The following is a 27,732-nucleotide window of genomic DNA, read 5'->3' on the forward strand; positions in this document are numbered from 1 at the left end:
CGCCAGACTTGATTTCCACTCAGGTCAGGATCTCGGGGTTGTGAGATGAAGCCCTGCATCAGGCTCCACCCTGGATGCAGAGCCTGCTTAAGAGTCAAGCAAAAAAAGCAGAAGAGGCCCCTGTGGGGTCCAGTGCTTAGAGGAGGCAGAAAGCGTGTTTTCTCTCCTAATAATGGTAATAATGACCAGACCCCAACTCCAACCCCTGTCCCTCCCCTCTTAAGAAGCAGCAGACCACAGCCAAGTTTTAATCATTTAATTAATACCTTTGAATGAAACACACACAGCTTTTTCATGTGTCTCACTCAGGCTTCAGGGGAGAAGGAATGAATTGTTGGTATAGACATATCAAAGACTCAAAAATTTAAAGAAATATATATATACTTCTCTCTCTAACATTTTATGGAAATTAAAAATCAGAGGCTTTTGGTCTTTCCATTTGCACTAGGTCAAGCTCATTTACCCCAGAGGACAAAGAAGGGTTGCCTCTTCTAGATCCTCCCTTCTCCTTTGTACTCTGTCCCACCCAGTGGGGAAACAAGCTCAGAAAATTCTAGCTGAGGATAAGGAGCTCAAGTAACATTGAGAGGGAAGTGGGGGGCGGGTCAAGAAAACACAGAAGCTGGGCTCCCTCCCACCTCCAGCAGCTCCAGGGCTGCTGCCAGGGCCTGCTCTCATGGAGCCTTGGCCTGGTCTTGGTTCCCAGGGGGTTGGATCAGGAACTCTGAGCGGAGCAGTACATACCGACTACCCTCGTTCCCCAGCTCAGTGGGCAGATGCAACAGATAGCCAGCAGCTGCTCTCCCTCACCCAAGGCGAGGGAACAACCTTGGCTGACAGCTACAGGGAGACAACAGCAATGAGGGAGGGCCAGGGGAACCTGGGCTCTAGTACCGCATCCCCTATGCTCCCAGCTCTTGTCCTGGAGGGGTTCAGTCTCTCCAGAGCAGCAGCTAAAAGTGAGGTTCCTTGCCAGGCTCAAGCCCAAGTCACTGTTGAGGAAAGAGAATCAGGACAGAAGGGGTGGTCCCCGGGGGGCGCCACACTACTATGGAGGGAGGCGCCGGGGCCAGCGGGGAAGCCAGCTTACCTAGAGAGGTGGCACAGTCTGGAAATAGGTCATTAAAATTCCTAGAGATGAGATCAGTAGCAGAGGCTGACGGCTAGGGGGCAATCACCCAGCCTGCTCCCTAGGAGCACTGAACCCCCTCCCCTTCATTGACTAGGGAAGAGAGTGGAATAGAATGCACCTTTGGCTTCCCAGCCTTGTCACTCAGCGTCCGCTCCCCCTGCGAAACCACCTGTGTTGAAAGGCAGCTAAAGAGAACAAGTGCTGAGTAAACAGAAAGGTCCCAGAATGTCATCTGTAGGACCAGGTCTGGGCTCAAACAAGTGTTCCCCCAGGGCCACATCCCACCACCCACCTCCTCAGGACTTCCTGCCCAGCTGGAAAGGACACAGCTTTGCCACATTGCCTCGGAAGTGTTGTGCCTGCCCACCCCAACCTGACTGCATGAAACAAGTGGCGGATGCTTGGCATTACCAAATGCCCAAGATGTGTCCAGATTCTGTTCTCCCACTCTCTGAAGACAGAGGGCCTGTGGACCTCCCTGCTGGCTCTTCTCCCCCACCCCCATTCGGGCCCTGGCAGTCTCCCACTTCCTGTCCCCTGCATGGAGCACCTGGCATAACTTGAAGGCAAGGAGGGTGGTTGATGGTAAGTTGAGGCACAGGAGGGCTAACCCCCTGTTGCACCTTTTGTGCTTTGGAATTCCACAGCCCCGCTCCTGCCTCCAGCCTGGAGAAGCCTGTGGGGATACGATGACTCGCCCACCTCCAAGAACTAAGAAATGGGCACACTGGCTCGGAGGGAGGGAACAGACTGGTCCCAGCTATGGGTGTGCTACCAGGGACTGATGCTGCTGCCATGTAAACAGGCCCTTGGAATGCGGCTTCATGGGCCCTGGAAGATGGACATGCAGCTGCTTTTTCCAAAAGTGCTTTGATTCTGGACTACAGTATGTGCATGATTTGGACATGGGTGGGGGGGGAGGAAAGAAACTCAAGTGAGGTGCTCGGCTCCCAACTGTGTGGCCTCATGGCCAGCAGGGGGCGCAGCCACCCGCTCCCACCAGCTACCTCCTTCAAGATGAGGCTAAGGCCAAGACAAGCAGCAGTGGCCAGAAGGGAATCCATTCAGGGGGAAAAGGCATGAGCCGGATGACTTGGAGGACGGGATCAACACCAGGCTTGCATAAATATCGAAGGCTGTGAAGGTTAAGGCTGCAGGCATCCTCTCTACTAGGTTAAGTGTCTGCCGTATCCTCTTGTCCTTGGAGCTGCTCAGGTCCCTGAGATTGTATTCCTGGGATGGGTCAGCAGTGCCAGCGAGGTGCCTGGTGGTCAGACCAGCTCTTTCTGTGGGTCTGCGGTGAGAAAAGGAAGGGACACTCAGCCAGAGGCCTCCCAGCTCGGTTCTGGATGGCCCACGGCACCTCCTCTCCCCCTCCACTGATCAGGGGTGACAGCCTATCATTCCCAGGCAGCCTGAGACCAGAAAAATCTGAAATCCAGTGACAAATCCCTAGTAGTGGGACTTGAGGCACCTCTTTGCCATCACCAGTGATGGGGACCCCCCCACACACATACACACAGTCCAATGTACCTGAGCCAGGCGGGGCCAGCTTCTGCTCCTGGGGCCCCACCAGCTGCACGACACTTCCATTCTCTGCCAGGTCCCCCTTAGTCCTGTCCTCAGCATGAAGGATCCCATTGGTGGGAGGGCCAGGAAGAGACTCAGCCCGAGCAAAGGTAGGGGAGGTGGATGGTGGGACCCCCCCAGAGGGCTTGCGGGCCACAGGTGGGGGAGCTTTAGGTGGCTTCTTTGGGGCTTGGGGTGACCGCTGCTCTGAGATGTTCCGAAGTTCAGCCACCAGGTTCCGCTGGAGGTCAGCCTGGGCCTCGGGGGACACCGGCCGCTCCAGCTGCAGCTTCTTGGTGCCCTTGGAGAAGATGAAGCTGGCCATTGAGGCAGAGGACTGGGGAGACCGTGGCTCCGCCTCAGGTGGTCCATTCGGCTGGGCACTCCCAGGGTCCCCGCTGGCTGCCAGACTGGAGGCCTTGAGTCGGACAGCAGCATGGAGCCCTGAGGAGGGGGCAGGCGCCGGGCTGGCCCGCCCCGACAGGGCCCTTCGTAGCGGCTTCTGGGGGGCAGAAGGCCCGGCTGCCGGGGTTGCCGCTCCCACAGGAGCACCCACAGAGCGCAGCCGCACCATCTGCAGGAGTGAGGGGGTGACCAGGGGTGCACCGGCATCCTCCCGGGGAGCTGCACTGCCTTTGCTGCAGCCCGCTGGTTCCCTCCAAGGGACTTTGGCCACAAGCCCTGGGTCAGAACCAGGAGGGGGGGGCGCTGGCGGAGCTGGAGGTGGTGGCTCTGGGGAACCAAGGAGCTGGCTCTGGGAAGAGACAGTAACCGAGAAGGACGAAGCAGCCGGGGAACCGAAGGGCTCTGCGAGGCCTGAAGGGCCTGCTGGCTCAGGGCCAGCCACAGGGAAGAAGGCCTCCTCAGGTGGGGGGAAGTCTGCCATGGACAGGTCCTGCTCCTCAGGTGCAGGAGGTGGGGGTGGGGGCCAGCTGGGGTCTTGGAGGGGCTCCTCTGCAATCTCTGGGGCAGACGGGGCCTCGACCACCTCTGGCTTCTTAGTGGGTGGGGGGGGAGGATGGTAGGAAGGGGGCGGGGACGGTGGGGGTGACTTGTCTTTGGAGGCAACGGGAGACTCCTGTGGTGGCATCAGGGATGTCTGTGGCGCTGGCAGAGGCTCGGGACCCACGTCAGTGGCAGAGACGGGCCCAGAGACCACAGCAGGAGTAACTGGAGCAGGAACTGCTAGGTTAGGACTCTTGGACTTGGAAGGGGGTGGGGAGAAGGGCGCAGGCACCTTGGGGTGAGGAGGTATGGCAAACCTATCCCCCAGGGTCGACACCTGTGAACCAGAACGGTCTGAGGGGGCCGGGTCAGAGGACGAGGAACACAGAGACGTCAGAGAGGAGGAGACAGAGGCCCCAGGAGACCGAAGGGAAGTGACACGCTCTGGTTTAGGGGGTTGGGCCTTGCCCGGGGAAGCAGGGGGCCCTGCGAGACCCTTGGGAGGGAGGGTAGGGGTACCACTTTGGCTCGAGTACCCACTGGAGGGTGAGAGCGTCCGTTCTGGAGAGCACGGGGGACGCCGGGAGCCACCCGGAGACAAGCCGGGCACCCAGACACCTGCTGAGTTGGAGGGACAGGGGGCTGCCCCCATCACTTCTGACCCACCGGTGGTGGGGGGCCGGGGCAGCTGTGGCTGCTGCTGCTTCCGTTCAGGCTTGGGCGGCAACCCCAAGAGCCCATCGGGGGCTGCCGAGCCCCGCTGATGGAGCGAGTAAGTCCGGCGGGGAGGTGGGGGGGGCCGCTTCAGCTTACGTAGGGACACACTCCGGCCGGACAACTGCCCACTGCTGCGAACGCTGGCAGTGTCTGAGGCCTCGGCTGTGCTGCCCCCGCTGGGCGAGCCCCGCCCGCTGCCCCCCTGGGGAGGGGGCGCCACACCACTGCTAGCCACAGAGCCCTCTGGCAGGCCGTCAGAGCCACCCTTCGAGGACAAGGTGGAGCCATCAGACACGATGGTCTCGGAGGACTGGGAGTGGCTCCAGGTGTCACTGGAGGAGGACGGGTGGCGGCTGCGGGGCCGGGGACTGGAGGCGGAGGAGAAGCGGCCCAGCGAGCGCACGGAGGCCGGGCTGGCGGACAGCAGACTGCAGCGGCTCAGTGTACGCAGGCTGCAGCGGCCCAGGGCCACCACATCCACCGTGGGTGGCAGGACAGCGTGCGGAATCAGTTTTGACAAGTAGGTGGCCTGGGGCGAGATAGACATGGCTGGGCTCAGGGGCTCCGGCGGCCCTGCCCCTCCAGTCAGTCCAGGCACCGCTAGGGACATGGGCCGGGTCACCGGTGGGGGCCGGGGCCCCGTGGACCGCCCAACAAGGGTGTCATCCCGGTAGATGCGGTCAATGTGGCGCTGCAGCATGGCCTCCGCCTCGGCACCAGCCTCGGCCTGAGCCTCCAGCGCCTGCAGGGACACCCGGGCCCCAGTCCCCGAGGCCGGGCCCGTGGGGCGGCCGTCCACTGTGGGGATGCGCACCGCATCCCGAGGACCAGGAGGCCGAGGGGTACCTGGTGCCTCACGCTCGTGCCGCAGGCCTACAAGGGACAGGGAGGACACGGGAGTCAGCAGAGGGTTCTGCCGGAGTTCCCACCATCCCCACCGCCGCCCTCCTGCTTGGGGGCTCACCGAGTTCCTTCTGCACATGCTGCGGCAGTCCCAGCACCGTGCTCCGCCTCTCGCGGCGCCGCCGCCCCGACTTCCCAGAGGATTTGGAAAATGAGTCATGGGGTCGGAAGGTAGAGCCTAGGGCCAGTCCAGGGGAGAGAAACCGTTAGCGCAGGTCTCAGGGCACATTCTGCAGAGCGCCTGCTTTCGCAGAATAAGAAGTAAGAGCTCTGCAAAAACAGATTTCCATAATCAAGTAGGCGTGGGCAAAGCGAGGTTAAACAAAGCTACACACTTCTTCTCTGTATGACTTCTGGAAGGCTTTCGAGGCCGAGGATAATTTCCATTTAGCGAAAGATTATTATGTGTTAGTCAGCAACCTAAACACTTGGCATTCACTCCGACAACGGAAGTACTCTGATCCTCGTTTTATAGAACATCAAATGAAGATCGGAGTGGTAGAGAGTTGGCCCAAGGTCACCCAGCTGGGAAAAAGCAACACCGGCTCAAACCCAGGTTTCCTGACTCCTGAGTGTCTTGTTTTGCAGTCTGTGTACATCACGAGTCTCCAAGAAACACAGGATACTGTGTTTCCTGAGTTCACTGACTCACAGAGCCTTGAGGGGTGCTAGAGTAGGAGGCAGAAGGGGAAAGCTACAGGGGCTGGGACCCCAGACAGTGCCCAACACCCCTCAGCCCATCTGAGAATCCTGACTGGCGGGCAGACACCTTTGCGCTGGATCATCTCCGAGCGGATGGAGAGCGCGTCCTCTGCCGTGGAGCTCTCAGCCGTGTAGGATGTGGTCTGGCTGCAGAAGGAGATGCTATCTTCGTCCGGCCCCATCCGGGAAGACTGTTGGGGGTAGAAGGAGATGAGGCCCTGGCCTCAGACCACCCCAGAAGCCTATGTGGGTCTCCTGCTGTTGCCTTTTCAGGGCTCCCCTTTGGAGCTCTGAACTCTGATTTTCCCCGGCTTCGCCCAGCACTAAGCAGACACCAGCTGGACTAGCCCTTAGGGGTCACCTAGTCTACCCCCTTCACAATACAAGGAAACTGAGATCCAGAAGCGCTCAAAGCCGGACTTGCCAGAGATGAAGCAGGGAGAGGAGAGCAGAGAGTCAGGACTGAGCTGGGGGCCGGGCTCACCTGGATGCTCTGGGTGTCTCCATGGTCCCAGCTGCCCTTATTCAGTTTCTGTTTTTCTGGAAGACACCAGAGAGGTGTGTTGGGCTAGGCCCCTGACCTTGGGAGCCAAGAGTGGTCGTGGACGGGGAAGGTTACCTTGCTGCTGCAGAGAACGGAGCCCCTCCTGGGCCTGTGTGTGCAGCTCTTCCAGGTGCGGCGGCCGCCCGCTGGGGAAGAAGACATTGTCCTGGTGCTCCTCCACTACAGAGCCCGGCCCCTGGCCAGGCCCGCCACTTAGACGTTTGTCACTCTCGGCCTTGGCAGAGCCTAGTGGGATGGAGGAGGAAGAGAAGTGAGGCTTGAGAGCGACTGGGTCCTGGTGATGTACGGGCCCCACCCGCAGTCCCAAGACCACACACAGCCCCCAGAAGTACCCACAGTGCCTACTTCCCCAGTCGCACCACAACTCATACTTCTGAGCTATACACGCAATACACACAGCCCCCATGTTCATATACAAACTCTTCCCAAGTGTGCTTGTGTCTGACCTGGGGCACACAAGCCCACCATACAAGCACAGAATTACCACAGGCTTCAGGAGGTACACTAACAAACAGCACCCAAGTATAAACACATCGGAAACCAGTATCAAACACGGGGCCCCCACATATACACACAACAGCCACAGTCCCCATTCTGCACACATACAAACAGTACCCAAATACACACACAACTGTATCCACACGCCACTCAGGGCCCGACACAAAGCACCCCAATATATGCATAGCCCACAGCAAATACATTTCTGTTGTCTCCAGAGCCCAAGCTCCACTTTATGGAAAACCAACCACCACCCCTTTAAAACACACCGCTGGCCCAGGTCCAAGACTCTGTGGGACACTAGGAAGAGCTGTGGGCTAACAGCAGTCCTAACCTAACCAGAATTCCCAGGAAGTCCTGGGAGGAGGGACAAAACAAGACATGGCCTCTGTGTCCCCTACTCACCCATGTGGCTGTCCCTTAGTGGAAGGATGGGGAGGGGAGAAGGTGGCCCCAGGGGCCCTGGACCCCCAGACAAGGCAGCCCCAGACTCTCTTGGGAGAACAGCCCCAGGCATTACCCCCCCTTCCCAGAGGCCCCACCCCTGGTGCCAAGGAGCCAGGGATCCATTACAAAGGATCCTATTACAGGCCCCGCCCATGGGGAAGCTGGTCATCTAATCCTGGGAATGAGGGGCTGTGTCAGCACTCTGCAGACCCAGCCCCCCTTTAAATGGAACCCACAACATAAGCAAAAGCACGGGGAGGATCATGTGACCTTGGCAGCACCTTGTAGAGGGGCAGGAACAAAACAACCCCTTTAAAGGGCCACACCCCACGATCAGGGTCTTCAGCTCCGACACCTGCCTGTTCCTACCTCCTCAGCCCATTTTTCAACAACCAGCTCCTGCCCAGGGAACCGGTGGGGAACCCTCCAAGGTCAACACTCCTAGGTCTCCTGACAACCCAACCCACTGAGTCTCTCCTAATTCCTGAATTTTACAAGTTGGGGAAACAGGACTGAAAAGGAAAGGCCTTGCCTAAGGTCATCCAGCAAATTAGGGTCAGTGCCAGGACTGCACTCCAGACTCCCAGAGGGGATTCCTGAATCACACTCTAAGTGAGGTCCCTCTGTCCTCCCCGCAGAAGTCCAATAAACTCTGGCCCCCGTGTCTTAATCCAGGCCTAAAAGCCCATTTCCTAGAAGCAGAAAGTAGGAAGATACCCCCCCAAAAAGCTTCTCCACCGCCCAGCCCTCCGCCTCTAAACAGCATTTTGAAGATCATGCCCCAAATTCCAGCAGCACTACTTTCCTCTCTACTCTGCTTCCCACATCCCATCCTCCCACACATCTGACTGACCTGGGGTCACAGGGGGGTGCTCTGCCTCTCAGAACTGAAACATTAGGATGCACCCACTACAGTGGGGGTACCCCTGGAGGAAGCAGTCTCAACCAAGGGCTGCAGGCTTCAAGGTCAGAGACACCTGGATCCATCTTCCCAAACCCCAGCAAGCAGGGACCAGACAAAGGCAGTGGAAAAGCCGCTGGACAAAGGCACATTGGAGGGCAGGGCGGTCTGGCCTCATTACTGCTCCCCATCCCCCACCCATCACCCTTCCCCGGCCTTGATCCCCCTTTTTACAGAAAGGTCTAGTAAATGGAGGTGTCAGGGTCCCTCCTCTCCCCCTCCCCAGCCACACCCACTCACCCTTCTTCTTAAAGAGCCCGAGGAGCACCGGGAGGCGGCGGCCCAGGAACACCACCATGACAGCGGGCAACACTAGGGCCGTCCCCTATTCCGACCTCTCCAGAACACCAGGCACCGCCTTCACCATAACCCAGCACCAAACGGTGCGAGTCGCCCGCCCAGCTGCAGAGCCGAATCCAGGCAGGGGAGGGGGAGGGGCTGCTTTCCTGCTCCTCCGCCCACCTGCGCCACGGACCCCGCCCACCCACAGACCCCGCCCCTCAAGCGGAGCACAGAGGCAGGTACCATCCCAGATTCTGACGGGGAAACTGAGACCCCGAGTCTGCGGATGCTTGGCTCTGGTGGAGAGTATAACTAGCAGGGCTGAAGCTACTCAGTCCCTGGGGGCAGGCCGTCCCCAAGCTCTTTTCTAAACAGTCAGGAGCCAAAGCCATGGCAGGGGTCCCAGCTGCCAGATGGATAGTGGAAGAACCACTGGACTACACTTGGCATGATGCCCAACCCCAAGTCCTCTTGGTTGGTGAGGGTCATTCCCTGGGGAAGGAACTCAGAGGTGGAACAGCCTGGCAGAAGCCCAGAAATGCCTGTGATGGCAAGTCCTTTGGCAAAGCCCCCTGGAGGGGTGGGAGCCAGCCCAGGACACAGGACACAGGACACAGGGAGGCCAGGGAGACGTCCAGAGCAGAAACACCGAGGCTTGGTGGGAACAACTCCTCGTGTGTATGTTCAGACCCATGCCTTCCCAAGGAATTTCTTCTCACTTTGGTCTTGTGGGAAGCAGCCCAGAGAAGCACTGTGAACTCTCCAAGGTCACACAGCAGAGCCAGGCTTCATGGTATTCCTCTAGTTCCTCCAGCCCAGGATCCTTCCCACTGGCCCACTCTGTGACTTGGTGACTGTTGGATCACCAGGCAGAGACAGAACAGAATTAGCCAAAACCAAACAAAATGAAACAAAAACAACCCGGTCATAGGTAAGGGCAGTAAAAATGAGGGGTAGGAGGAGGTAACTGGAGGGAAGTCAGCTCCAAGTTCAAATTCAGCTCCATCACACACAAGTTATGACTTCATATGGAAACAAAACCAATGAACTCCTTATAAGACTGCTGCACACATTCATTCAACCATCAAGTATTTATTAAGCTAATATGGAAGCTCTAGCGAATGGAGAACTTTATCTTGTTCACCTGAACACCTACATCAGGGCCTGTCATTCCGTGAGTTCAATAAACATTTGACAAATACATCAGTGAGGTAGACCAACAGCACAATTTTAGATTAGTTAAGACTGAGGAGCTATGATAGGGAAGGGGGTGCCTCTAGGGGGCATGAAGGAAAGTCTAAGGAAAGGCCATTGGAACCAAGGCCTGCCGAAGGTGAAGGACCCAGCCAGGGCAAGTGCTGGGCACAGAACCTTCTGGAGAGAGACAGCAGCAAGTGGAAAGGCCTCGAGACAGCAGTGGGGTGGGGGGAGGTATCTCAGAACAGAAAACTGGGGCCAGAGGGGCGGAAATACGGTGAGCAAGGGAGAGGACGGCAGGAGCCAGGTCAGGTGGGGCCCCGGAGGTCAGCATGAAAGGTTACTCTGGGTAACGACAGCGCGGAGATCCCCTTGGGCAACTCCAGAAAGAGGAGCTGAGGCTGTGGAAGAGACAGTCTGTAAAGTGCTGTCCCCAGACTCACCTCAGGACACCACGCTCTCACAGCACCTTTCTCCCTGAGTGGCGAAGAATTCACAGTGGCTCCCCCGCCACAAACGAGATCCCTCTGCTGCCCCTTCCCCATTTGCTGCCCCACCACTCAGAGACCACTCAAGCAGAGGCTGAGCCCTTGCTCTCTGGAGAACAAACTTCTGAGCAGCTGGATAGTCTGTAAGGCCACAAATCATTGAAATCCAAACAACAATCCTAAGAAGTAGGCACTTTTATCCCCATTTGACAGATGAGGAAATGGAGGCCAGAAAGGGCAAGCTGGGAAGGGCAAGGTAGCATTTGCCCTGAGGATAACTTGAACCCAAAAACTATGTTGTCTTCTGGTCCAGCTACAAACCTGATCTCTCCTCTGAAGGGAGACCCTATCATCCCCACAAATTCGAGATTTCTTGGCCACATCCTCCCCTAGATCCTCTCTTAGGCCAGACCCATCTGCCCCTTATTAGTCCTGCTCAGACACAAAGAGCAGTAGCCCCACACTTGCAGGGTGATTAATGCCAGGGGCTGGGGGAAGGCAAACAGTCTCTGCCCTCAGAGATCTTCCAACAGCCATTCAAGGCAGGTTCTCAAACATACTCTCCCATAACTGATCCTGGACTGGTGCGGCTCGGAGAGCTTGGTGACTTCCCAAGCTCAGGCTGGCTCCTAAACTGATGCCTTTAACCACGCAGGGCACAGTCATCCTCAGTTTCCCCTAACCAGGGGAACTCAGGGCTGAGCTCCACTCGGGGCGAACGGGAACAGCAAGCAGCTCAAGGTCCCAGTTCCCCAGCTGGCAGTCAGGGCCACAGCTGCAAATTCCCAGAGGATCCAAGGTTCTCACACTTGATAACATCTGGTTGCTCCAGCAACACACCCCCCACCCTACCCCCCACACACACAGCTTGGCCAGACAGACCTTGAGGTCTCTCAGAGCCACGCAAGGCTCAGGTCTGAACACCTGCAACTTGCTCAGGGAGGGGCTCAGCAACCTGAATCTCAGGTGGCAGGTGGGCTCCTCACAAAGAAATGGGCTGAGAGAGTAGAAGGACCTCGCCCAAGGCCACACTTAAGAGTCCTTGTTCCAGGACCTTCTGCCCTGGCACAGTCCAGAGGTACAGCCTAGGGCTGAGGCTCACCACCAGCCTCCGCCTCCCCTCCTCCCCCACCTGCCTGAGAAAGGAAGCTTCCGGGATCAGAGAAGACACCTTGCTCTTGGCCACGCCCCTCACATGAAGGGCACACCAGGAAGCACACCAGCCAAGTTCAGGAAGTCGGATCTAGTCCACCAGCAGAGGTTCTGGGCACAGGGGCCTCCAAAATGTCCCACTGGCCCCGCCACCCACAAACAGGTGCATGCATGCTCTCAGGACCACATCCACAAAGCATACCCAGGGCACCTGAACCCAGGTCCTCCTCACACACGAGCAGACTGCAGACTCACATAGGGCCCAGCCAGGTGGCTGTGTATACACAAAGGCAGGTGCATGTACCCACTACTCTGGGGCTTTCCTGAGCCCCAGGGACAGGGAGGAAAGGCGGAGGGAGCCCCCAACCCCCAAGGCCAAGTGCACATTTGTGCGCATGCGTACACACTGTTTTGGCAACATCCTCCACGGGGTGAGGCCTCAACCTGCCCCATTCCAGAGCAAGGGGCGGGGGTGGTGGCGCGCCCACAGCTAGGCTGGCCTGACTCAGGGCAGAGGAATGAGGGGGGAGGGCACAGCAGCCCAGGTGGCCTTGCTCAGGAGCTGGAACCCTCTGGGCCCAGGGCCCGGGGCCCGGGCCTGGGCCCAGGGCCTGACCCCGCTCTCCCACCACCACAGTGGATGGCAGGCCAGCCTGGGAGCCAGGATTCAGAGTGTTCAGAGATACTAAGTCTCAAACTCTCTGTTCTAGTGAACAAACTAGGGCCTTCCAATAGGAGCAGACCCAGAACACATGGAGACTTTATTCACTTAGAGACAAGACAAAGGGACATGAACATCACAAAAACCTTCAGGTGAAGGTTTCTTTCTCTTTAGTCTCCCAGAACATCCAACAAGAAACCTGAAAGCCATGTATGACTTCCTTTTTAATGAGTACAAGGAGGCTCCAGGGAAAGTGACTTGCTCAAGGTCACCAAAACAGGAAGTGGCTGCGCCCACAGTCGAACTTGGGTCTCACTCCAATGCTTTTATGGTCTTAAGTCTGAGGAAGTTACGGGATCAGGAGGGCTGCAACCTGAGTTCCTGCCCAAAGAGGGGGACCTCTACACCCCACCTCTACAGAAGGGAAATCCCCCTCCTTCTTCCCTCAGTAGGAAGCCCCGCCCTACAGCAGAGCTGCAGAGCTGACAGGCCGGTTCTAAGGTAAATATGGGGGGGCAGGGAGTGGCCCTGACAAGGAGAGGAGGATCCCACGCCTCGGGCGCCTGGGGGAACCAGCAGCAGTGCGGGGAGGAATTAGCTACAATAATATTAATAAATGTCATAACGAGTTTCCGGGTCAGTATCTGCTCCTGACAATGACATAATCTCTTTCAGCCAGGGTACGAGTCTGAATTTCCAAGAGCCCTTTCCTTTGTTCTTTCAAGGCACGATTATCCCTATTTTACAGATGGCTTGAGAGGCAGCCACAATGAAGTCAAAGAGAGAAAAGGCCTGGGAGTCAGGAGGTCTGGATTAGAGAGGCCTTGCACGAATGAATCAGCCTCTTTGGGCCTCAGCGGCAGAACTCACACCCACCTCACCGGGTGCCTGGGAAAGCCAAAGGCACACAACCAAGGGCAAACACAAAGTGTGGTGCTCAGAGGGAGGCTCCGCCTCCCCAGGGTGGAGGGATGGGTGAAGGTTGCGCTCAGGCCCCCCTGCCTTTCCACTCACGACACGATAACAAACTCACATTTATCCAGGGTCAACTAATTGAGACACACATGGTATCACGAAATCCCCCTCGCCATCCAGAGGCACTCAGGGTGAGTGACTAACCTAGGGTCACACAGCCAGTGACTGACAGAGTCAAGGTGTGTGAGCCCAGCTCCAACGGGCTGCCCATGCCTCCAGAGGCCTCTGCTGCACCTGCTGCCGGAGCTCTCTTCAAATCCCAAGTGGCATTAAGGACCATTATTAAGATAAGCTCTGATAAGGGACACTTAACAAGAGCTCCCTATCAGCTCGTCAGTGACCCAGGTGTAACCCTTCTGTTCCAGAAGGAAAGGAATTGCAGGACCAGACCAGAGACCCCATAGCCCTGGGAGTCAGATTTGAGATCTCCCTGCCCCTCAGCTGCAGCACGATGCAGAGCCAGGCCGTGCCCGTTCCCGAGCCTCAGTGTCTTCATCTGTGAGATGGGAGGGTTGGAGAGCTGATCTCTAAAGGTCCCTCAGCATACAGGGCTCTGTCCCTAGGAGGGTAGTGGTCCCCCACTTTAGGTCAGGGCCTGGGGCAGCAAGGAAGTTCACCTTATCTCGGATCCCTCAGACCAGAGAAGGCTGGGTCAGCCCCTTGTCTGGAAGCCCAGGGTTTCCACAATCAAGTCCAGACATATAGTTGGTCACAAGTCTCCTCTAGGAAAGTGGAGGAGAAAGGGAGATGCTGGGGTGGGGGGATGGAGGGGTAAGAGAAGCAGGATTTTTTCCCAGCTTTGGGACCTTCCAAAGGCCCCTGCAGGCGCAGAGGCAGAGGGGAGGGAAGAAAAGAATTCCAGGTGGTCTGACTCCACCAGTGACTCAGTCCATTCCCTCAATCACTTCATCTGCAAAGGGGACCACAGGGGTAAGGGCTGGGGGGCGGGGGGGAAGGGGGGCATGTGTATAAACCTCACAGAACAATGTCGGGAAAAAGAGGGTGGTATGCTGGGGATGTTCCCTGGGCCCTCAATTCACATCTTCCACCAATGCCCCAAACTGCCCAGGACCTGGGGGCCTGGGGAGGGGAGGGTGGGGTTAGATTCCTGAGATCCAAGGCCAGACAATCCCAGCAGGTTACAGGATCTTTCCTGCAGTGAGAAGGTCTCTCCCTGTCCCCTCTTACCCTTCCCTTTCATCCAAGGGCACTGATTAAATGGACCAAGCGGTCCTTAAATCTCAGTTCTCCTCTCATTTCCCACCTGCTCCCTCTCCAAGCCCTTGGGGAGCCTCAATGCCTCGTCCTCAACCCCTGCCCCTCTCTCACAGCACTTCCTTCACTTGTGCTCCCTAAGGAGTCTAAAACCCCGGACCTCAGGCTTTCTCTGCCCAGAGGATCTGCAGGCCCCTCAATCATAAGAAACCCATCTACTGCTAAACTGATTAAGGGCACAGGTTTCAGAATCTGACAGGCTTGGTTTGAATCTCAGCCACCTCTTTGCTGAGTGGCCTTGGGCAAGTGACTTCACTTCTCTAAGCTCCAGGTTCCTCACTTGTAAAATGGGGACCATAATGGCTTCTAGCTTGGAAGACTGTTGGGGGACAAATGGATTAACCAATGTAAAGGGTTCAGCTTAGGCCCTTATTTTTAGCTCTGAGTTATTATTCCTGTCACCGTCCCCGAACCAAGCAGCCAAGCACAGAGCCTTTACAGCCCTCTCTGGGCCTTATTCCTGATTAATCCCAGGTCCTATCACTTTTGCCACCTCCTCTGCAGTGTCTCTCCAGCTGCCACTCCTCTCCACTCCCACAGCCCCCACCCTGTCCCCAGCCCTCACCCCACCACCTCTCCCCTGGATTACTGCAATAGCCTCCAGACTGCTCTCTGGAGCTTCCACTCTCACCACTCCACCCCCAACCTGTCCTGTCTGCACCTGCCCCCGCTCTGGCGCCATCTTCCCAACACACCACTTACGTAGGCTCCTCCCTTGCTCAAACACCTTCACTGGCTCCCGATGGCCTATAGACTCCAGCCCTCTCTGCTGGCCTTGCATTCTCTCCCTCATCTTCTCACAGATGAATCAAATGGATAAGTACTCAAACCCCAGTCCCATACCTGGGCATGCGACAGCAGAGGCCCAGGCTGGGGAAGCCTTAGGAATCCTCCGCACAAGTAAGACCAAAGGGATGGAAGTTTGCACTCACAATGGAACTCCTTCTCTTCCCAAGAAAAGGAAGGCGCCTCAACTACATTTCTCTCCAGCCCCCACTCTCAAGTTCAACTCTATGCCTTTGCTCATGACCAATATCAATTTCCCAGAGCTGAAGGGCACTCCTGGTCATCTCATTTAATCGATAATTCAGGACTCATTCCAACCCTGTAGTTACTTCACAGACCAAATTAAGACCATTTCCCCAGTCTTCTAGAACCCCAACCCAAAAGCCTTTTGATATTCCTCAGCTCCCACACTTACTTCTATGTTGCCTTGACATTGCTTTCTGGTTTTTTAGGACCACCTTAAAGCCTGATTAGTCCCTGAGTTCAGCAGGAACTAAAAGCACAAGGGCTAGTGGGAAAGACTGTAAACACAGGCCTCTTCATCTCTCTCTCCCATCACAAATGGTCACAAGTCCGGACTCACAGTTGGTTCTCAGGAAACCATCAGATTAGTGGTGACCACAGGAGAGCAGGCGGAACCCCAGCCCCACCCCTCGGTGCCGAATCCAAGAAGGGACAGGTGGACACATCCAGGATTTCAGGATTGCCAGGACAGGGAGACTACTGGAAGGTCCTAGAGTCTCTCATCAATCCACCTTCTGAGGAACCCTCAGAGAGCCTACCAGAACTTAATTAACCCTTTCCTGCTGTTACTTTGATTATGATGATTATTCTTCAAACCGCTACGGGCAAATGACCTTGCACAAGCCCACCTTCTCCAGACCTCAGTCTCTTTATCCACAACATGGCTAGACAGAACTGTAAGGATCCCAGAAGTCACCCAAGGTACGCCCCCACCTAAATCCATTGGCAGGCCCCTCTGTGGAAGCCAGGAGGTCCAGAGAAGTGAAAAAGCAATTTGCTCAAGGTCATCAGAGCCCATACCGGAGCCACACAGAAAACTCAGACCCCCTAATTCCCAGCCCAGGTTCTTCCTGTCACCCCCTGTGTGGAGGGATGAGATCATCGGGCTCATTTCAGAACCTCTAGGAATGTGGGCCACCCTAGGAAGACACGGGTGGATTCCCTCACCACAGGAGAAAACAACCCCACCCCACTTTCTCCGGAATTCTTTCACTCCCAAAGACTAGAATGAACAGCCGCCTCTGTTGGGAACCCCTTATCTTCCTCAGGGGAAGGAGTAGATCTATCCCCATGCCCCCACCCCATCTCTGGATTCACAAGGTAAGGGAACTAGCCACCCTCCACAGCCCCTCCTCCAGCACCCCTTGGGGCTCTGGGGGATACCCTGAACCGTCACACCTGCTGGGGAAAACCAGGAATCCTATTTCCCAGCGTTAGGGTTGGAGGCCTTTTCTCTATTCTCCCCCTCCACCCACCCCCCACTTGGAGGCAGGAATGTGACCCGCGGAGGGATCCCGCAGCACGCCGGGAAGGACTGCGTTCCAGCTCGGTGGCTGCACTGAAAGGGGGGACATGCGGCAGCGACCACGGGGACCGCCGGTGGGGGGAAGGGGGACGGTGGGGGGGAAGGGGGACGAGAGGCAGCGGCAACGCAGGTGGGGGCGGGGAGGGAGCGCAGAGAACCAGTCCGACTCGCGATCACGCCAGATGGAGGCCGCCCGAAGTCTCTAGCCCCTGTTTTCTTGCTTCTCCCCTGCACCTTTGTCTCCCCTCCCTCCTGCAAACTTTCAGCCTGTTGGGGGCTAACAAGTGTTGAGTGTGTGTATGTGTACAAGCGCCTTAGGGTCTGCCTTTGAGCCTGAATGTGGGAGTCTCGTTGGCTGTGCAGTTCTGAACCCATGTGTACATGTGTGTGCCTAAGCCGCTGGGCAACTGTACCTACATGACTGGTGTGTGTGTGTGCGAAATCTGCGCGAGGGGTAGAATTCGCGTGGTAGTATGAACCGTATACCTAGGGATATGTACCTGTGTCTCGGGTTCTGTGCGTCCTACAGCGATGCGGTGGGTGTGAATGTGTATGTGATTCTGCCTGCATGTCCGTGCATTTGAGTGGGTGTTGTGTGTGGCTGTGAAAATTGTGAACATGTACGCGTGCCCGCCCGGGGGTATTCGTATGTACGTGTGCTTTTTTGCGCATGTGAGGGGTGGGGTCTGTGCGGGGGATTCCCGGGCCCCCACACTCACACCCACCAAGCCCCGGGAGGGGGCAGCAGCGGTGGCGGCGGCTGCGGCAGGGAGACCCTCCTCCCCGCCTGCCCCGCCCCCACCCCCGGCCCCTACCTGCCGGCCGCTTCGCCGACCGCCCGAACCGCCAGAAGCTGCGGGCCCGGGGGCCGCTGGGGGCCTTCCTCTTGTGGTGTGAGTTGCCCATGGCGGGCGCGGGAGCCGGCGCGGAAACCCTAGCGCAGCCCAACCAGCCCGGCCGCCGGGCCCGCAGCCCCGGGAGGTAGGCAGAGAGACGCGCGGGCGGCCACCGCAAGCGCCCCCAGCCCCAGCTCAGCCACGCCTCCGGGCTCTGCGGCCAATGGCCGGGCCGGGGGCGGGGACGGCGGAGGGGCAGGGCCTGGCGCGCATCCCGTAGGCTCCGCCCCTCCCAGGACCTGGGAGACCAGCTGAGCCGCTCCACCCAGAGCGCTCGGAAAAGGCCGGTGTGTCCAGGTGGGGCAGGCGGGTGGCCCGCTCTCCCAGCCCAGGGGCCGCCTCTCTTGAGGACTGCAGGGGAGGCCGGAGAAGTCGGAGCAGGGCCCCCGACAGGCGGGATCCTGAGCCCCGCTACTGCTAGAGCCCACCAGCCCCCACCCCGTGAGTGTCACGCGTCTGTGTGTATCTCCTGTCTGTGCCTGTTGTGTACAAATGTATCGATCTGACTGTACTTCTGTGGTAATCGTGTTCAAAATAACAGCGCCCTTTTATATAGCGCTATGTGCCAGGTGTTGGTATGACTACTTTCATGCCACAAAACAATCCTATAAGGTAGGTACTTTTATCATCTCCATTTTACAGATGGGGAAATTGAGGTTCCATGAAGTCAGCCAGCTCGCCCAAAGTCAAAAAGCAGTAAGCTCAGAACTAGGACTCAGACCCAGACTGACTCCAATACCCCCTGCCCGTGCTACTACCCTTCCAGTTTATCTATGCCTATGCCGGTAACTGGGCCTTGGTAATTGTGTGCTTGAATGTGGCTGTGTAGTTGTGTACCTGTGTATATGTATCTGTGACCCTGAAAGCTTGGATCTCTCTGTGTGATCATCTGTGTGTGTGACTGTGTGCCTATATCCACAGGGAGTCTGTTTTCAAATGTCTGGCTGTGTGCTTTTGCCTATCTGCCTGTGTAATTGTGACTGGCTCTGTCACACTGTGTCTGCGAGTATTAAGTAATGGAGTATGTAGGTAAACGTATGTGAAGCCACCCACATCTGTGTGCCCCTCACTCATCTCCCCCCGTATAAGTCTTTCATTTTTCAAACCTAGGCCAGGCTTCACCTCTTCCAGAAACCTTCCAGGCTGCCAGGCTGTCCTCACCTCTGTGTCCTCACAAGTGCCCTTATGCGCAGAGCCCAGCAGCCTGGGAAGTGACTCTCCTTTACCATTGCTCTGCCCTGTCTCCAAGGAGGCGCAGGGTGGTGTAGCTGGGCTGGGTGTCTAGAGCCCTCAGTTCTAAACCCCATTGCTCATCCTTTCTGCCACCTGGGCCAGCCCCTCCACTACACTGTGCTGCCTCTTGTGCCCAGTAGCTCCAGGGCACCCTGTCCGTACCTGCAAAATGGGGGAGTCAAAGCTGGCCCCCACCCTCCCTAAGGCCTATGCCTTGCTAAGTTTGAGGTTAACAATAATGCAGTCCCTGAGGGAATATATTTTATTCATCCGTCCGGGTCCAGAAACACTTGTCAAACATAAACCATGTACCAAACGGTGTGTACCAGGCACCTGCTCTGCACCAAGTAGAGGATCCTAGCATCAAAGCTGGAAGAGACCTCGGAGTATCTTCTAGCCCAATTCCCTTAGTTTACAGAGGGGGCCCATAAAGGGGAAAGGTAGTGTGGAGAAGCAGAAAGCACACTCAAGGATAACATCCAGATCTCTTGGCATGAGTTGGGCAGGTATGCAAAGAGCTTCAAGGGATGTCTGGAGGGCAGCTGGTGCCTCGGCCTTTGCAAGAGGCCTTGCAACAACTGCCCTGCCCCCAGTTCAACCTCATCTCCCACCACACCCCTGCTTCTTGCCACCACCCCAACTCCCACTATACACCTCTAGGCCTTCCCACATGCTTCCTCCTCCACCGTTGCCTGGAAGATTCCACCTCAATACCCTGCTGGACAGTCTGTTCCTCCAGGAAGTCCTCCTTGCACCCCTCCTCCTGCAGCTCAGCCCTCTGTGCTCCCACTGGCACTAGTGCCGCCCTCTGATAGAACCGATCACACCCCAGGGCCCCCCAGCACCCGTGTAACACCATCCCAACACTTGTCTCAAGACAGCAGTACCTTTTGGTCTCTCCCTTTCCAACCAGAAAACCAGTTCAGAACAGTGATCGTCTCCCTCCGCTTAGTAAGCCCAAGCATAGCACAGTGTGGGGCACACAGCAGGCATGCTGTGGTGTTGAATAGAGAAGCTGGTGGAAGCAGAGACAGTGGGGCTCGCCCGCTGGCAGAGGTGGTGGTGATGTTGGTTAAGTTCTGGGAGAAGTGAAGAGGCTCGGACAGGAGAGTCCCAGTCTCTCTCACGTTCTTTCACTACAGAGGCTATGCGGGACTTCAGGATCCTAGAGGAAGAGTACTACCCCCAGCCAAGAGCGTAAGAGAGCCCGGGGTAGGACGGTGGGAAGAAGGGAGCTTGTATGGAAGACTAGAACTCCTGGAAACCACAACATTGGACTTGAGTGCCTCGTGACTTTCTTGGATGGTGGTAAAGACCTGGCCCAGCCAGAAGCTTGGAGGAGAGGGCTGTCCCAAGCAGACAGGAGGCCCGACCTGCAGCAGCCTCCTGGGAATTATGCACTTTGCCAGAAGATTTGGGGCTTAAACCCTTTGGAAGCTGAGCTGTCTCTGTCCCCCTCCATGACAATCACAGGGCTGGGCACCCTGTGAGTAGAGCTGACAACCTTTGATGAACCAGCTCTGAGGGCAGGAGACACAAACCCAGAGACAGTGGAGTGTAACAGTAGGAAAGTGGGACAATGATTTCACGCTCCTGCCCCAGGAAGCTGCTGCCACCTACTTCTCCCCCAAGTCGGCCAAGGGGCTGGAGGTGGCAATGGGGTCTGCCAGGTCTGCAGACATGCGGACAGAAGGTGAAGGTGTGGATACCTGCTCTCCCCATCCCAGCACCTTCACCATGGCCCACACAATATACAATGCCTCCTCTCATCAGTTTTCATAGGCATGTGACAGCCCAGGAGCAGCTGAGACAGCTTTGAGGGTTGAGGACAGGGGGATTTCCGGGGGACAGCTGGGTAAGGGGAGGCACTCCCTCTGCCCTCTTCTGACAAGAGCGGAGATTTTTCTGGCCTCAGGATTTAGCCAAACCAGTTCACCAAACCTTGCTGGCAGCCCTGCTTTGGGGGCAGGAGAAGGACAGAATTGGGGGCGGGGGGTGGGGGTGGGGGAGGGCTCATCCTAGCCTGAAGGGGATTTCCAGAAAGCTGGGCTGTGTGCCATGGGTGGGGATTTGAGGCCTCCACGAGGAGGGAGGGAGCAGCAGCTGGAATGAGCCCCTGAAGGTGTTGGAGGTGAGGGAGGGGATGGAGGCCTTCTTGGCCTCAGTTCCTGCTCATCTCCTAGTAGAGGCACCTCTCTGGTATGGGATTTTCCATTTGAAGTCTGAACAAAGGAGTAGGGAAGCTGAGGTCAGCCCGGCAGGTGAGGGCTCCTACTCCACCTCTGATGCTGGCTGGCTGTATGACCTTGAACAAGACACTTTGTCCTCTGGGCCTCAGCTGCCCATCCATCCGTATGTGCCATAAAGGCAGCCAGTGGCATCTCAGGCCATCGACTCTGAGCATCTAGGATCAGCAGATGCCCATGCTCTGGAGCCCATGTCGGATCGCCCACCTATTACCCAAAGCTACTCTGCGCCAGGCCCCGTGCTGGGCAGGGCTGGAGGAAAGGACCATCAACCCAGCTCCTGCCCTCAGGCTGTTCAGAACAGTGAGTTATGGCTATTCCTGTACCCACAGAACCCAGCCAGCCAGGTGGCCCCAGCCCCTTGCAGGAACCTTGCCCAACTCCAGCACTGCAAATCCCTCAACTCCAGCTTCCCCTCACCCTTCCATTTTAGTTCATGTGTCACCTCCTCTGGGAAGCCATCCCTGATGTCACCCCTGGGATCACTATGCTCCCTCCTTTGTCATACTTCTTGACCCTTAATTATCTGTTCGGTGTCTGGCTCCTCCCCCAGATTGTGAGGTTCATGAGGACTGGGACCTTGGCTCTCATTCATCCCCAGGACAATGTCTGGCACATAGTAGGTACTTATTACCTAATATTAAATACTTACTAGTATGTTGAAATACATTAGGGAGGCTCCCTCTCCCCGACCCCTTCACAGGGGCCTGGAGGAGCTGAACACAGATTCCTCTGTGGAAGTCACACTCCCACTGGATGTATTCCACAGCAGAGGTAGCCCTACCCCAATCACACTGGTCCAGGCCCCAGGCTAAGGACACTGAGATGCCCTACCCAAGAAGGTGGCCAGAAAAACAGACCGTCCCATTTCAAATCCCTTAAGCATCCTGCTCTAGCGTGGAGGGAGTACTTTCGCTGGGGGCGCTCCAGAGATGATGACGCTGGAGCTGGGCCTTGAAAGATGAATAAGGGTTCAGTGGACAGAAAAGTGAAGGGAGCACACCCTAAGTAAGGGAAATGGTGCGTGCGATGGCATGGAATGTGGAAGTTCATGGAGTATTTACTAAAAAGCAAACAGAGGGGCGCCTGGGTGGTGCCGCCTGTTAAACATCTGACTCTTGATCTCAGCTCATGGCACAAACTCAGGGTCCTGAGATGGAGCCCTTCATGGGCTTTGTACGGGGCATGGAGGCTGCTTAGAGTCTCTCTCTCTCTCCCTCTGCGCCCCCATCCCCGAAAGGAAGGGAGGGAGGGAGAGAGAGAGAGAAAGGGAAGGAAGGAGGGAGGGGTGACGAGGAAGAAGAAAGGCAAGCAGACACTATCCTGACCTTAGACAGGCAAAGTGTCGATTACCCCAAGTGTCTTAGAGTCCTCACTTTCTTTTAAAAGAACTAAAGAGGGGCGCCTAGGCGGCTCAGTCAGTCAAGTGTCCGCCTGCCCTTGGCTCGGGTCATGATCTCAGGGTCCTGGAATGAAGCCCTGCATCGGGCTCCCTGCTGAGTGGGGAGTCTGCTTCTCCCTCTGCCCCTCACCCCGCTAGTTCTCTCTATCTCAAATAAATAAATACAATCTTTTAAAAACTTAAATTTTAAAAAAAAGAGCTGGGTGCCTGGGTGGCTCAATCATTAAGCTTGGCTGCTTTCAGCTCAGGTCATGATCCCAGGGTCCTGGGATCGAGCCCCACGCGGGGCTCTCTGCTCAGCAGGAGCCTGCTTCCTCTACCTGCCGCTCCCCCACTTTGTGCTCTGTCAAATAAATAAAATCTTTTAAAGAAATAAAATAAAATAAAGGGGCTACAAAGGCCCCTCCCTCAGCAGAGGGAGATAGCATTCACACAGATTCTCTCTGCCCATCCCCACCATAACATCCAGGCCCCTGGGGCCCAGTGTCTTGTCCCTGACCGGCCAAAAGGCAGACTCTCCTTTCCTGAGCGCAGCTCCCACCCTTATGGCCCCACTCCATTCTCAATCCAGAATTCTAGAACCAGAAAGGCTCTCAGAGGCCATGAAACCCCATCTTTGTCAAGACAGGGTAGCTGTGGCCCACCGTGGGGCAGAGCTCAAACTTAGGAGTCTCTCCACAACCCCACACCAAGGACAGTGTCTCCTGAGTGAGTGGCCAGAGTCGTTCAGGTCGAACCTGCTGGACCTCAATTCTTTCAGTCCTGAAGCCACCAGCACTCTGACACCCCTCCCCCCCAGCCACTGCCCACTGCCCACTTTCCAAGAGGAACCTTTGGGAGAGCTACACAGTCCCACAGTGGTTACTGGTCCCCGCTCTCCAGAGTAGGAAACATACCGAGCCTCATACTGTTTGGTTTCAAAAGCATGGCCTTGGGAGGCAGACTGAGACCCTCTGTCCCAGCCACGCCGTAAACATCCTCGCCATGCAGGTGGGGGCCTTGCCTGTCCTGTCCCGGGTATTCACCTTGCCCTGAACAGTGCCTGACATGACATAATAAAGAACACGCTTTTTCAAACAAATGAAGCCAAGAGACCCTGATCAACTGACTTTCAACCTGTTTTCTCACCTAGAAATGGTAGTAACTGCCCATGTCCCAGGTTGTAGTGAGGACAAAGGAAAACATTCGTGAAAATGCCCAGCCAGGGTCTGACACATGGCAGCCTTCATGTTACTTCTTCAAATTAGCCAGCACCCGGGGCACCCGGTGGCTCAGTTGGTTGAGCGCCTGACTCTTGATTTGGCTTGGGTCATGATCTTGGGGTTGTGGGTTCAAGCGCCGCCTCCGGCTCCCTCCTCAGGGCAGTGCCTGCTTGGATTCTCCCTCTCCTCTCCCTCTTCCCTTCCATGTTCGCGTTCTCTCTCTCTCTCTCTCTCTCTCTCTAATAAATAAATAAATCAAATTACCCAGCACCCTGCCCTCCTTCTACACTCTGCTCACCACCTGCAGGCAGCCTCCCCTAGTTATCTACTGGGCTCCAGTCCTGGCATCTGTCCCAGAAACACTTCCTCCCCACATACTTGTCTGGAGTCCAGGTGATATTTCTGGAAAATATGGATTCTTATTTGTTTGCCTTTTCTTATGCCTGAGTCTTCTGTTGGGCAGGAGTAAGAGCCCACCTTCCATGGCTACTCCCCCTCAATCATCACCATCACGGCCATGGGTATCTGAGGTATAGCCAAGAGTGGATCTCCAAACGTGGAGCAACTAATGTCCAAGTCCTCAGCACCACAGCCGCAGAAACCTGCTCCCATCTAGACCATTCTCCACAGTCCACAAAGCACTTGCATCTCAGTTATCTCATTTGACCTCTGAAACACCCCCTGTAGAGCCAGGATTTATTTTACAGATCAGAAAACTGAGGCTTAGAGGGGCTCCCAATCTGCCGGCGTCACAGAACCTGGGAGGGGCGGCAGAGTTGTCCCATCAGCCTCTGAGCCCATTCCCTCCAGACCAGGTCCACAGAGCTCAGGGGAAGGTGACAAGAAGAGCGAGCCCTTCATTTCCGTGATGATTTCACATTCCTCTAACTTCCACATTCGCTCTTGTGAGAATCTTACGGAGACAGAAATCTTGGGAGTCACGAACCCACCATGGCAATGCCCAGCCAGAGGGTCTCATTCCCTGAGACGTATGGAATCAGTGTGCCCAAAGAGAGGCTGCTGCCCAACCTCACGGGACTTGCTGGTGACTGAGCCAGGATGTGAACCCTTATTTGCCTGACTCTCCTACCCCTCCCACTCTGTCAGCTGCCCTCACTTCTCTCTGGGCCTTCTGCCATCTGCAGAATGGGTTGGTTGAGATCTTTCAACCTTTCCTGCTGATCTGGGCCCCACCCGCATGTCCTCTTCATGAAAACGGGACCGGTTTTGGAGGAAGATGGTTTGAGTTCGAATCCCAGTTTGGGCAAAAGAAACACTCACTGTCCCTGAACCTCAGTTTTTTCATCTGCAAATGGGCTTGAGTGAGCTAATGGACACAGGGCTCCCACTCCCGGCACATTCAGAATAATCAGTAACTGTCAAATCTCCTCTCATTTCTTTTTAAGTCTGTGTAGGGCAGTCCTGGAAGACAAGGGCTCAAAATTCTACTCCAAGCTCAGCTTTCCCAATTTACTGTAGAGAAGTCAGATTAGGGGAGCCACGACCTGCGTCTGAGAGACTGGAATGGAGGAGCTTCGCAGCAAAGGCGTCTGACCTCTCAGGAACTTTCTGTGTATTCGTCCTTCCCATCTTCCCCAGTCTCCATCTGAACATTTTCCCCAGAAAGAGTTAAGCCTTCTTTGGGTTTCCCCTTCCTGACCAGCAGTGCCAATGGAGATTAGAAAGATCGGATTTATTTCTCTTAATAAACAGAAAAGAAGTTGGGCCAGGCAGGTGACAAGGAAACAATTGGAATAATAGGAGGCTGGAGCAAAAGGGAGCAGGACTTCCTCTAGTCAGACCTGGGACCACCCCCAGACCGGGAGAAACAACAGCCAGGGGCAGGGAGGTGGTTCCTAGGCACGTGGGCTCAAATCGGGCCACCTGCTGCCCAGAAAGCCCAATGCTACCAGATACCTAACACGATGCAGGGGGAGGCCTACCCACTGACCCAATGACCCCAGCGCAGGCTGCTGGAGCAGGGACATACAGCTTTTCCAGCCCCTGCCTCCAGGCTGGTCTCCAAGGGGGAAAGGGTCCACTGCCCTGGGGTACACCACCGGCCTTCTACCTCCAATCCTGCCCATCTAACCAGAATCCATCCTGCTGCAATTCTGACCCATGCCCTCTTGAGATGGGGAGGACTTCTGACTGAATCCCAGTGGGACAGCCTTAGGAGAGATTCTGCAAGGAGCTGCATGCAGAGCCCTGAGAAACACCCTTTATCCAAACTCTCCCTTAGGGCTTGGCCCAGTCATCCCTGCCCCAGCACCCTGACTTTTTAAGTGCCTGGGCCAAAGGCCCTCATCCAAAAGGAAGACCGGCCGGATGCAATCACACAAGAGGCTTTTCACTCTCTTCCTGACCCCTCAACAGTTCCTTCTGATTCTCCTGCAGAGGAGGTGGTTAAAGGACAGTGGGAGGGTAAACACGGAATGGGATGGGCCCGCACACACCGCCATTTCCTCACCTCAGGCACTGCAGCCCAAGCCAGAGGAAAGGTAGACTTCAGCAGGACAAGGCCCAAGGGAGCTCCACCCTCTTGCAGACTCACGCCCTACCCCCCAAACGGGAGTTAGAAACAGAGGGGGAAAAGAGAAAAGAACCAAGCAAGTGCCCAAAAGGAAAGTGACCCCAGCAGGGATGCACCAAATCAGCCACCCCTTCCCTACCCCTCAGGCTGCCCACCCATCAAGCCAGAGAGCGCCCAGAGGCAAGGAACTGGCTGTTGTATTTTAAGTACCCATCCCACCACAGCTCAGGTACAGGCTCTCCATTAATTTGAGCCTCAGTTTCCCCCATCTGTAAGCACGCTTCCAACACTGGCCTGTTTCTACCAGGGCTGGGGAAGGAATGATTGGGGGGGGGGGGCGGGGGCATGGTGGTTCTCATCGGTGAGCTCACCACCCCAGGAGGTGGATGTTTGAGTTTGGCCCCCCGGGAGTGGTGAGGAGTGGTGAAGCGGGCCAAGTGAGAAAAGCTAAGAGCAACACCTTAAGAACCTAAAGCAAGCTGTGCCCCACACTGGGTCCTTTGTGGGACTGAAACACTTTGAGAGCGCAGCTGACCTTCTGAACCTGGAGGAATCCCCACCAAAGATGCAAAGCCACTTGCCTCTCCCAAGGGCCCGAGGCCAGAGCCAAGTCTCTGACCCCCTGACTCAGCAGAGGGCAGAACCTGGGTGAGCCTGGGGGATGGGGGACTGCCTCACCGTCCCAAGAGCCAGACTGCCAGCACTTCCTGCTCAAGCCCGGAGATTCCTGCCCCAGCCAGGGGTCTCTTCCCCCTAGAATGGGGTCGGGCTGAATCTGGGAAATGAGGGGAGGCGGCATAGATGGAGTGCTCGAGCTGAGCCCCGGGCTCTCCGCTCCCCCGGCCCCGGCGCCGAGGGGTTCACCCCTCCAACACGCCCCGGACCCCCGGCGGAGCCACCCGGGCCGCACCCTCGGCGCTGCCGGCGCGCAGCCCAGGTGCCCCGCCGCCTTACCTCGGCCTTTACCCTTGGCCCTCCTGGCCTTGTCGTCCGCCTTCTTGGCCCGGGGGGCGGCCGATTCGGCGCCCTCCGCCCCCGCAGCCTTCTTCTTGCGCCGCTTGCCCCGCAGCCAGCTGAAGGCGCGGCGGAGGCCGGACGCGCCGGAGCGGGACTTCTTCCTGCGCGGGGGGCCGCCCGGGCCCCCCGGCTCTTCGGCCGCAGGTGCGGCGGGGGGCGCGCGGGCCGCCATGGCGCGGCGGGCGGACTTCGGCGGGGGTCAGGCCCCCTGCAGCCGGGCACCCATGCGCGGCGCGGGCAAGCGGGCAAGCGGCCGCCGCGGGGAGACGCGCCGGCGAAAAGTTTGGGCGGCGGAAGCGCAGCCCGCGGGGAGCGGCCGGGCGGCGGGAGCGGCGCGGGAGGGGCGGGTCGGGCGGCGGGCGGGGCGCGGAGGCCTGCCTGCAGCCGGGGAGGGAGCGG

At 56.9% G+C, this 27,732-nt stretch overlaps 1 protein-coding gene across 3 annotated transcripts; it reads right to left on the minus strand.

The window, feature by feature from the left end:
- Positions 1–241: 241 nt before the first annotated feature.
- KIAA1522 (KIAA1522 ortholog) lies at positions 242–27,666 on the minus strand. Of its 3 annotated transcripts, none has more exons than XM_032302983.1 (7): positions 27,271–27,666; positions 6,588–6,758; positions 6,453–6,508; positions 6,036–6,159; positions 5,328–5,444; positions 2,666–5,236; positions 242–2,426 (listed from the first exon to the last, which is right to left on the minus strand). In XM_032302983.1, the coding sequence occupies exons 1-7, from the start codon at positions 27,503–27,505 to the stop codon at positions 2,404–2,406; spliced, it is 3,297 nt and encodes a 1,098-aa protein (XP_032158874.1). In that variant the 5' UTR covers positions 27,506–27,666; the 3' UTR covers positions 242–2,403. The 3 variants fall into 3 exon arrangements, with proteins under 3 accessions (XP_032158874.1, XP_032158875.1, XP_032158876.1); XM_032302984.1 differs by lacking the exon at positions 27,271–27,666 and adding an exon at positions 17,620–20,874; XM_032302985.1 differs by lacking the exon at positions 27,271–27,666 and adding an exon at positions 8,680–14,341.
- Between the last annotated feature and the right edge of the window lie 66 nt (positions 27,667–27,732).

Source organism: Mustela erminea, chromosome 10 (assembly GCF_009829155.1).
Source record: "Mustela erminea isolate mMusErm1 chromosome 10, mMusErm1.Pri, whole genome shotgun sequence".
NCBI classification, from domain to species: domain Eukaryota; kingdom Metazoa; phylum Chordata; class Mammalia; order Carnivora; family Mustelidae; genus Mustela; species Mustela erminea.

Excerpts from the sequence above, each read along its gene's own strand:
- KIAA1522 (XM_032302983.1), bottom strand. The coding sequence starts at position 27,505 with ATGGCGGCCCGCGCGCCCCCCGCCGCACCTGCGGCCGAAGAGCCGGGG. Across the intron at positions 6,759-27,270 it reads GGCCAAGGGTAAAGGCCGAG|GCTCTGCCAAGGCCGAGAGT; the intron begins GTAAGGCGGCGG and ends CCATCCCACTAG. Across the intron at positions 5,237-5,327 it reads GCATGTGCAGAAGGAACTCG|GCCTGCGGCACGAGCGTGAG; the intron begins GTGAGCCCCCAA and ends TGTCCCTTGTAG.